Below are 11,399 nucleotides of genomic sequence, written 5' to 3' on the forward strand. Positions count from 1 at the left end.
AAAACTTAAAAATAGGTATTTAAAAGCTTCTAAGGAGCCCGTCTTCGAAAAATAGGTATTTAAAAGCTTCTAAGGAGCCCGTCTTCGAACATGAATCCCATAGAACACGTGACATATATATGATTGTGCAGTGAGACATTTCAGTACAAACCTAATTCCCATAGAGAATTGTTAGCTCACGTGCTAAGTCATGTGATGTAATGTAATGTGGCTATATGAGACGTCTCCTCAAGTGCTAAGTGACCAACATCCCATAAAGTAAAAAGAGCCTGACAAGTGTTCAATTGCCATCATTTCCTTCAAATAATTTTGAAAGTTATGTTCGCAGTCCTCAACGGGAGCATATGAAGGTATTTTATATACATGTTGTATCTTACAATATCTAACATTAGAAGAATAAAATTCATTAAAGTGATTCGCCTAATGTATTTACCATTATCCTCACTTGGTACTTACTAACTTATTATCATTGTCGCCACAGTTGCAAGTTTTAGAACTGTAAAATTCCTAAAAGTATTAAAATTGATCAAAGCTAACCCTTATTATTACTAATCTGTGTTAACAGTCTCAGCAACCAGATACATTAGAAAAGTACAATCTAAAGCTACAGCTTATAGTTTCAGAAAATGTAAGGTTACCTCTAACAACCAATAAGATTCTTCCTTTTATTTATATAGTTCTAGATCTTTAAACAGATATAGACCTCAAGTTTTAAATAGGTTCAAATCAGATTGTACTTTCATAATGGTTCCTTCGAAGGCAATACTGAAAATGTAACAGATTAGTAGAGTTGAATTGATTTTGAATTTAACGTCTCGTTCAGCAGCGAGAAGACATGAGACGAGGACCTACTGATTAACGTGGACTCCGAAACACATGAACTCCCACCGCAAATCGAACCCGGGTCTCCCACACCAAAGGCGCGTATGCTAACCGCTTAGCCACGAAGGAGCTTACACAGATTAGTAGAGGAAGTGTTTGCTTCGATCAAGTTTTTTATTTATTTATTTTTTTTTTTATTTCGGTAGTTCCATAGGTAGAATACGCAGTTTTACATAATTACGTAACAAAATCATATATGTTTATATTTGCATGTGTGTAATTATTGTCTAATTTTGAACCTACGATACATTAAACCAAAATTATTTCCTTACATATGCTCCCATGAAAATAACATAACACTTGCTGTTGAAATTACTACCTGCAAGTATTAGTCATTGAACACTTGTCAAGTTAATTAAATTGTCAATTTTGTGTTCCAGTTAACATAAATATACTGTGTAATACTTTTTGTTATGTCACTGTTGAAATACAAGTATATTATGTAGACTCACAAAATAAAGACTCAAGCCTTGTGGCCTTGACGAAGAATGCCTGAACAGTGCATTTGAAATATCGGAAAGAGAGAAAAAAAGAAATATAGGAACATTATTTAGGTTAGTAGATAATTGATACTGTATTCTATACGCTCTATTAGTACTTGTCAAGTAGTTTTTATACATTAAATCACGTGTTCATTGCTCAGTGGCAGCTGAACACTCGATGCCAAATTATTTTTATGCGTTTAACAATGTGTTCACTGAGTAATATCACCTCATAGGCGAAGATAGCGGAAATTATTGATACCATGCACGACTAGGCTAAGTCTTTGAAGCAAGCAAGCGTGACACAACAGCTAAGTTTCAATGTCTATTTAAATTAATTGTATGGCATAAAATACACGACAAAGTTTTTATTTTAAATGAGGATTCTATCTGCTATTGAACTAACTCGGTACATAAGAGAACTTGGAAGTTTGCGTTCCAGCTTTTGAACCATTGTGTTTTAAGCATCCTCAGCAGGGTTAAAAATTCAATTATCATTTCAGTTGAATAAAATTCCCGAGACCCGCCAACTATTTTGAATACTATACAACTGTGTGGTTTGAGGATTCAAATAATTTTAATCTATACAATTATTTTTTGTTTAAATGTATTCATATTGACATGATTTACAGTAATAATAACTGTCGTTGAAACAAAACTTCATTATCAGTAATTCCAATAGTATAAATACCATTCACTACACGAATCGTGTTGCTGTGCCAGGAGCGAACATTTTCACCTGTCTATCTTCAAGCTTAAAATGATACATACTTTGCTTGTTCCACTGTTGAGTATTTTCCACGTCATCCGAATTCTTCCACTTAATATGCATGGAACCTGAAATATCTTTACATCTTCCAGTTGACAAACAACGAATTGAAACATGTATATCGGATACATGAGCCATCAATGTAACTAAAATGTGTTCGGCACTATCATCTGTTGTTACATGGGATAATATTGTTAGAGACAATTTCGGGTATTGTATTAGTAGAGTCCTGCAATATTGGAAAAATGACCAAACATCCTTCAATTCGAATCCTAAAAGTAAAAAGTCACTGAGATCATCAATTACAAGGCATACCGATTCCCTTATGTCACTTAATGTCCTAACGTTTTCCTCTATTGTCACATACAACGCTTTCAACATGTTTTGTTTATCTTTAGATAACAAGTTTAAATTATGTTTGGAGTCCAACTTATCCATAGCGACAATATTCTGGAACAGTTCTATTGGAAAGCAATAACCCTGTTCTACAAGCGAACGTAGATTGTATCCTAATTTCATTCCGATGTTATGATAATGACTTAAAGAATTGTGTACCATGACAAAACACAAGCCCGAATTTCGTTTCACTTGATGTGAAATAATACAATTAAGTATGAAGTTTCCATCACTACCATGGCCTTCATCCACCAGAATTAGTTTTCCGCCGAGAGAATCTTCATCGATGCGAAGAGCACTACACACACTCGAAGTCATGCTGGTCCTTTGATCCTGGAAATAAGAGGATAAGCATTATCATTAAGTCGAACTGTATTATATGATATTCTATTTTACTAACCCGCGACATCTTCCTGCTATCACCATAGTCTTTTGGTATGTACTGTGTATTTCAAATAGACGAACAGATAATATTATTCTTGCTCGGTACTATGTACAATTATTTCATCTTGTGAACATGATGATCACACAAACTCTAGTGGAACTATGTTACTACCTTTACGAAAACACTTATGTGTCAGGTGGGGAGGATCACATGCTACAATGAAATTTACAGCTATTTCGGCGGCAGTTCATTACCAGCAGGGCCACCCCTGCCGACTTGGTCTAAATGCCAGACGAAGTGTGTTCTGGGAAAAAGCAGCAGTTTTCCAGTAGCTAAGTTGCTGGAAATCATAGTGATTGGTACGGCAACTTGGACATTAGTTTCAGACGGGTCAGAATGACTTATACGGCTGGCATACTGCAGGGTGCAAGACAACGGAAAACCACCATAGCCCTATGTACAATGGTCTTTTGCAGGTCAAAATATGTTCCAAAGGTAAAATACACCCCCCCCCCCCCCCATTCGGATCTCCAGGAGGGAGGCGCTTTGGGAAATACTATTAGACGAGAGAATAACAACGAAAAGAAGATAGCTAGAGAAAGAAAGACAATCAAGAGCAAAAGTTTAGGATAGGGACATGGAACCCACGTCCATTTGACAGGGAGGGAAGTTAGAAAATCTTAAAGAAGGAATGACAAAATAATCTAGACTTGGTAAAGTTTCTGAAGTTAGATGAGAGGGTAATGGTGAGTTGAAAGACGAAGGGAGGGCCAAACGAAACGCAATATTAACACTCGAATTAAAGAACATATTAGACAATCAAAAACGTACAAGAGGGCATGTCGGGATTGGCGCTTCATTTAAAACAACATACATATAATATAAAACAGGTTCACGAAACAACGGGAGATTAAAGAACCATTCTTTATTCATAAATATAAACCTGCTTTCGATCAGGATGCTGGCAACATTGATAGAATTTGGTTACTTACCTTTGATGCATATTTTGAATTTGGCAATAGTGACGTAACATAGACATCGCGCTTTCTTCGATTCAGTTCACTCTTTTTGCGCTTTGATCTGCTCGTGACATTTCAGGATTCATTCTTTACGTTACGTTTATATAGTGGTATGGTATCCCTTGTTTTACACCTTTTATTTCCTATTCGTTTTTATCCTTGTTACCTTGCCAATGAAGACGGAACTAGCTTGTCATTCCAAAACGCATGGAAAATATTTAGGCTTCCCAAGGGAGGGTTTATTGGTAAGTAGCCAATTTTTTTGTTGATTTGAATCATCCTCTCATGCGTTCATATATTTTTAATTTTAATAGAATATTTTAGTCAGGTAGTGAAAAGGACGGTCAAAATGGTAAGGGAATAACTCTTTGTAAGCGTTTAAAAGAGGAGATAGTAGAAGTAGAATTTGATGATATGTTATGATCTTAAGATTTAAAGGAAAAAAAAAAAAAAAAGAATCTAGTGGTGATACAAATATCGACCACTTTGCATACAACTGAATATTCAGAGTAAAATTATTAAAAAATAGAAGAAATTATACAGGGAGGGGGGAAAAAACGTCCTTTAAGCACAGAGGTAGGTACTGTGTACAAAAAGTAGTTTAAACCATTTAATCGATTCCCTGTGACGCAATCACAAAAAATAGGATATGTCAATTTAAATGTGAAGAAAGAAATTACAGACAATGCTCCCCCCCCCCCACACACACACAACGGAAATTTTTAAAAACGGGGAAAGTCGTCTTCCCGCATTTTTAATGGAGAGTTTATGTATTATTAAGTGTTACCTTCCTACTTTGGAGGACTCGTGACATATTGTTCTTTTTTCTTTTACATAAATTTTGAACCCCTCTACGCACTCCCCTGAATCAAAGTAATATATATAAACACAACTTCAAGGTGCGTACTAACTATGCTCAAAAGTTTATTTTTAACTGTTCAACCGATTCCTCGTGACGCCTCGAAACGACAGACAACATCGCCTTCAATGTAAAGAAAGAAATAGAAAGAGTCCCTCTTCCCCCTTACAACGGGAATTCTCAAAAACGATGGGAATGCGATCCACTTACTTTAAACAAGTTTTTGTATTAAGATTCATCTTCTTAACTTGACAGGAACGTGAGGTACTCAACTTTTTCCATAGATTTTGCCCCTCCACTCCCCTCCTTAGAACACCCATTTTAATCAAAGTAATATGGCTAAAAACTCTGTTCGAAGTACATGATAACCACATCCCAAAATTCATTTAAAACATTCTAGACATTTCTCCATGATGCGATCACGTACAAGATCCTTTTTATTTTTATATAGGCCTAATAGATTATAATTGAACACTGTTATAGTGAGCATAATTTCAAGGGTTGGCAAAAACCATGGTTTTTATTGAAAAAACCCAAAAGACAGGTTTTTTTGGTTTAAACCAGTTTTTTTTTGTGTGGTTTAAACCAGGTTTTTTTTTTTTTTTTTTGTTTAAATAATTTACTCTATGTATTTATATTAGATATGAACAGAAATGACTTTGTTTCGCCTTGGTGTTATTATGCAACAACAAGGTTATGCTGGAAGGGTCACATAAGGTTAAAGCGGAATCCAAACCGCTTCTCGACAAGTTTACATCCAAGAGAAATTGTTCAATTGGACACGGAACCGGCACTAATTGGTCACAAATGCGATTGCCGACTCACTCACGAAGGACTCCTGATAAAAATACGTTGTATTGATCTTTACATAGGCCTACTTGGTAATATAATTGTCAAGAGTCATTTCAAAAGGACAAAAAGATAAACAGTTAAACAAGTACAAACAATATACCAGAATTATATATAAATCGGGAAACTCCCGCCTTAGCCATTGGGAAAATCCTGTTATTACTTTAAATGTATTTGTATGTAAAATTTTAAGGTCAACGTATCATAATCACTACGCTAAAACTGAGGTATTAAATTACAAAGGCATGTAGATATCATTCAATAAAATTAAAGTCAAATCCACGTTGATGTTGGAAGCTACGTAGGCAATTTATAAATTTTGCCAATTTCTATCAATATAGGCCTATTTAAACAACCTTGCTTCTTTATAAAACAACAGGCATTGATTCAATAGAAATATATAATTTGGTTTCATTTCGTATGTTTAGGCTTAACATCCTTATGAAATACCAAGGTTACCACGGAGAAGACTTTCGCTTAACGGGACACCTCGAATCGCTACTTGGTTTACACTTGAAAGATGGGTTGTGGTTCGATCGAGAATTGAACACGGGACCCCTTGATTAAAAGGTGAAAAGTAGATAAACGTAATGCGGATGGTTTGATATGTGGAAACGTCACCATGAAGTTCACACGATTTACAGCGTTTTTCGTTTTTTCTTTTTTGGTTTAAACCAGCCAATCCTAATAATTTCCAAACTTTTTTGAATGCTATTCTGCTCTGGGGATAATCTCTTGATAAATAAATATTTTACACCAATTCTGAAGCCAGGCGTGTACTATGAAACACGGTTCAAGCAGTATGACTAGCTAACAAAAATATTTCATATATGCAAGAAAAAAAGTACTAGATCTGGGGAAAAAGTACTAAAATTTATCTGCTCCCGTTTCACGCTATTTACGACATTTTACGATATTGATATCTTATTAGAAGGTTTCCGGCAGCTCCCCCACCCCTGTGAGTGGGGATGTGATCCCAACATTTTTGAAAGAACCCCTACCTTCAATTTTTTACAGTCAAAATTGAGGAGTTTGATGCAATAAGGGCGTAAGTCTGAAACATGCAGTTGGAGAAAAACGATGTTGAAAATTTAAGTAGTTTTTTTTTTCTTACATAAAACAATGTAATATCTAGCATTTTATTCCGATATTGAATTGAAATGTTTCCAGGAGGCTAAACAAGCATGGCAAAAGCCACAAATGCGTTTGATGCAAAAAGGGCGTAGACTCGCTTACGCCCTTATTATCAAACTCATTGATACAAACCACTTACACCCTGCCAATTTTGACTTTACTCCTTCAAACTAAAAATCCTGACGGAATCCCTGCTTAATTGTATTAGAATTCACTGTAAAACTACTAAAGTAACGTTAAGTATGACAAATATAAAGGATGTCGGGAGAAAACAAACATCATAAAATGGGCGTATTGAGAAAATAGAGTTTTATTTCCTTACTGTTTAAGCGGATCTCCAAATATGTAATATTGTTTACTGTGGTCATTTATTAGTTTTAACCCTTTGTTCTTTGACACTTTTGTACTTCCTATTATCCCCAATAGAATGGTTCATTTTCTTCCCCCTACTCTTAACACTTGCCCTAAAATCATTTGCCGCGATTCATACAGAAGCACTAAGTCTATCATCAAGTTTTCAGAACACTATGAATTCTCAAGAGAGGAACGAAGAACTGACCACTGCCAGAATTCCTTCTCGTTGGACGAGGCGGCCGGACGGCACCTATGTCCCGCTTCCGTTCTTGTAAATACCACTGTTGAAAAAAAAAAGTACCAGAAATAGAGAAATTTCCGTACATTACCAAATTTTCATGAGATTCCTTTTTCTCTTCCAAATGTATTTATGAAAAAAGAAGAGGGGAAGAAAGGTACTAGATCTAGTACGAAGGTACTAGCGGATGTCACACTGGACTCAAGAAACTAATTATTAATAAATCAAGGTTATTATTTCAATCTAAGTTTTGAAGCATATTTTTGGACTTTTTTTTGGGGGGGGAGGGGAATTCCAAAACCCTACCGTACAGTGATGACCTTCATTACCACTTTTGTTTCTTTAATGCTACGAGGGCATTTCCTGAACCTCACTCAGTGGTTTTGTAGGCCGTCGGGAAAGAAAGATAAACTATTACAGTGAAACCTCCCTTAACGGACACCTCTATCATACGGACAGATTTTTTTGTCTCGGCAAAAATATATATTCTCTTACGGAACAAAACCCTCCCTTTTACGGTCACACTCAGATACGGACGCGGACAGTTCTTTCCCCCCTCAAACGTTTCAATAATCTCTTCATAACGGACAGGAATTATTCTCGGTTCTGCAAAAATATATTACAGTAGATAGAAAAGTATTTTCTCTACAATTGTATCTATCATGAATCTAGACCTGGTGAACGATCAAACAGAACAGCTTCAAGCTGAACTTTCAATTCTTTTTTTCCATCCGCAATGAACTACTTTCTGCTGTAAATCCTAGAAAACCTTCTATAAGCACTAACATTCATGCAGGGTCAGTCGTATGGCCAAGAATTCTATGCGAAAGATCTTCCCTTCCCTAACAAATTTAGTCCTTTTTCCTCTGAGTCTTGCATCTTTCCCGACAATTTATATAGTAGATAAACAAAAAAATAAAATAAAATAAAATAAAATAAAATACAATAAATAAATAAATAAAACAAAAATAAACATTTCCCATGTAGAAAAATATCCAAACATCTTTGACATATTATTCTTCATCAGTTGATGCAGTGTAAAATAGAGAATTCTGTATTATTTAACAGAAATGAGTTTCTCCTTCATCCCTCCCAGTAATTTACATACGTTCTACATAGAGTATTTTCATATTCAATTTTACATATTTACGTCCATACATAATGTATTTACTGCATATTACTGCATACAATTACCGTTATGAGAAATTAAATTTATGTAAACTCTCTGTAACGGACAAAAATTCATGTCCCATTGGTGTCCGTTATTCATACGTTTCACTGTACTATATATTTATACCATACCTTTAAGCCTTCTTAAAGTGTATCTGAACCGAAGAATGCAACTCCTTAAAAAAATAAAAAAAAAAGTAAACTTTATAATACACACTTCAGCTGTGCATTTATAAGTAGGGCCACTTTAAAAGGGTAGAGTAGGATAGGGGAAAGTAAAGTACAATAGGTTACGTTTAGGAAAATTTGGATCCATTTTGTTAAAATTAATCGAGTGTAATTGCTTGTACGTGGGAAAGAATACCAGCTTGAGCGGACATTATAAGGTTCACCTATGTTTTAAAGGTACTAAGGATCGATTTCGTAAAGAAGCAAAAATATCACTATTGTTTTTATGGTTCCAGATTATAAATAGACAGTAAATAGAGGTCTGCGCGGATGCGGATATCCGCATCAAAATCGGTATCTGCGGATATCTATATTTCTTTTCTGTGCGGATAAAGTTGCGGATATGGTTTTTACATCTGCATTTGAAAACCCCTGGGTAAGTACATAGATCGTTCACTAATTTCTAATTTGTATCTGCACGGTTTATATCGCATTTTGTTTAGCATAGTTGGCATTTGATCAGGAGGAAACTGATATAACTTATTGTTTCCTTTGAAGCAGAATAACTACACACTATTTAAAATGTGTTTAAAAATATTTTTAAAATCATGACTATTATAGAATATGTAAGTTGTACATATTTGCTACCGCATTATCCGCGGATGCGATATTTTATATCCGCGCAGACCTCTAGCCGTAAATATATCGCCTACTGATTAAGAATAGTCCGTCATAAAAATGGTAATTTTACAGTTAAAGTGAGTTGAATGCACATGAACGAGGATATTCCACTGGCGAAGAAATCTCTCGGAATATACGAGGCATTAATTCCGAAGTTGGGCGTCCGCTTTCGCCACGTTTTTTCGCTGTTAACTCCTTTGCACACTTTCTCCTATTTGTTACTAGGTTCATTAATCCGTGGTCTTCACAAACTTTTAAAAGATTTTGTTCCTTATCAACGTATTACTTCACAAATGTTAAAACTGTTACTTCATTGCCCTTGTACATTCGCCATATTGATAACAATTATGCTCATTTCTTTCCCACAATGCAACTATTTTGTTACCTTGCGCCAAGTAGTTCTCTCCGCTCGCCGTATAGTCCCATATTTATAACCGCTTATATATAACAAATAAACATATTTTTTCGAGACTCATATATTATCAAGCACAGAAACGATCAAATTATCCATATCTTTCCTGTAAATTTTAAAAATTTTCCTGGAAACGGACGCCCAACTTTGGAACTTAACCCATATACGAAACCAGCATTTCCTGTGAAATCATTACAAGGGCTATCGTAGTGTTAATGTATGAATGCACATCAAAGACCACTGTGAAACATAGTAATTTCCACCAGCGGATTATTTCTCCAAAATGTGGGAAACCAGTATTTAATGTTTACAAGTATGAAGTCATTACAAACGTTCTAACTTCGTAAATTTAAGCGGTATCAAGTGTCCTTCAGCACAAGCCTCGTTCTTGCGTATACAGCGTTGCTGACACGCGGACTTCATGATGCGCTCCTGCTCTGAGTTAGGATTCTTTTAGTGGCCACTCAGCACAAGTTGGTGTGCAGTTTCTTGCACTCGTTTTTATAACATAGTATGTCCAAACACGTATTTATACAAATAAGAAGTCCCCGTAAAGTGAATTTGCAATCACGAATGCAATTCCTATATTAAGAAATATCTTCAAGACAAAGCGAGAGAATACCTGATCAAATTATTGCACATCATAAGATAACAGGTACTAAAATAGTAAGTAGTCATTTCCATGCACATAAATTTGCACACATAGTCAATTTGTACGAAATTGAGCATTTGCCAGGCTAATAACAGTTCAAAATGCCTTACAGAATCATTTAAAGCTAGAAAAGTTAGAGAAAATTGCTTTCTTTTTGTTTTAATTGGACGGACTATTCCTAATCTGCGCCAATATATAAAGTATGAATGGTTCCAGATTGCAAATCTATTTCCACTATTCTTCTTCTGTAGAAATTTCTCTATACTTACTATATATTTCGCACCTAAAATTAATGCAATCAATTTTATTTCATATCAACAGCAGCACAGACAAGAAACTGTGAAGGAGATGATGAATAGACATAATTTTAAATTAACTTCATGCAGTTTTAAATCGGTTTTACACACGCTCTAATTCAAAGGGGATTGCTCTTATTTTCCTTCTTTTTCGTATATTCTTCACTTCACTTCACTTCACGGGGAGGATAAAATCCCCCCTTTATATGTTCCCGGCAATAACGCCTTTGAACAAGGTTTGTAAGAAATGTATTCAGGTAATGAAATAATTAGTACAAAGGTAAAAGGTATAAAGGTTAACAAGTAATAGCAATGACAAAGTAAAAAAAGGGACTATCGTAAAATGGTAATAAGTAAGTGTCACAATCGAGATAAGAAAGTCAAAATCGGGAAAGTAAAGGTCAAAGTCGGGAAAGGAGTTCAGACAGTGAAAGAGGGCTGAAAGCCAAGTTGAACAGGGCAAAAGTTAGAGGAAAGTGGGAAGTGTAAAATGTAAAAAGAACAGTGAGTATGAAAAGGAAGGGAGATGTATGTACGTATAAATGTAAGAGAAAATAGAAGTGTAGTGTAGGTGTATAGGAGGGCCCACTCCACTCTCTTCCTCACGTAACACCACAGCGCACGAGGCACTCGACGGAACGGCCGCTGTCGAA

At 35.4% G+C, this 11,399-nt stretch overlaps 1 protein-coding gene across 4 annotated transcripts; it reads right to left on the reverse strand.

The window, feature by feature from the left end:
* Positions 1-1,954: 1,954 nt before the first annotated feature.
* On the reverse strand, positions 1,955-11,399 carry Elp6 (Elongator complex protein 6). Of its 4 annotated transcripts, XM_081731617.1 has the most exons (3): positions 10,720-11,399; positions 8,670-8,713; positions 1,955-2,862 (listed from the first exon to the last, which is right to left on the reverse strand). In XM_081731617.1, the coding sequence occupies exon 3, from the start codon at positions 2,845-2,847 to the stop codon at positions 2,062-2,064; it is 786 nt and encodes a 261-aa protein (XP_081587743.1). In that variant the 5' UTR covers positions 2,848-2,862; positions 8,670-8,713; positions 10,720-11,399; the 3' UTR covers positions 1,955-2,061. The 4 variants fall into 4 exon arrangements, with proteins under 4 accessions (XP_081587743.1, XP_081587744.1, XP_081587742.1 ...); XM_081731618.1 differs by lacking the exon at positions 8,670-8,713 and having other exon boundaries at positions 10,734-11,399; XM_081731616.1 differs by lacking the exon at positions 8,670-8,713 and having other exon boundaries at positions 10,720-11,397.

Source organism: Thermobia domestica, chromosome 11 (assembly GCF_964235325.1).
Source record: "Thermobia domestica chromosome 11, izTheDome1.hap1.1, whole genome shotgun sequence".
NCBI classification, from domain to species: Eukaryota; Metazoa; Arthropoda; class Insecta; order Zygentoma; family Lepismatidae; genus Thermobia; species Thermobia domestica.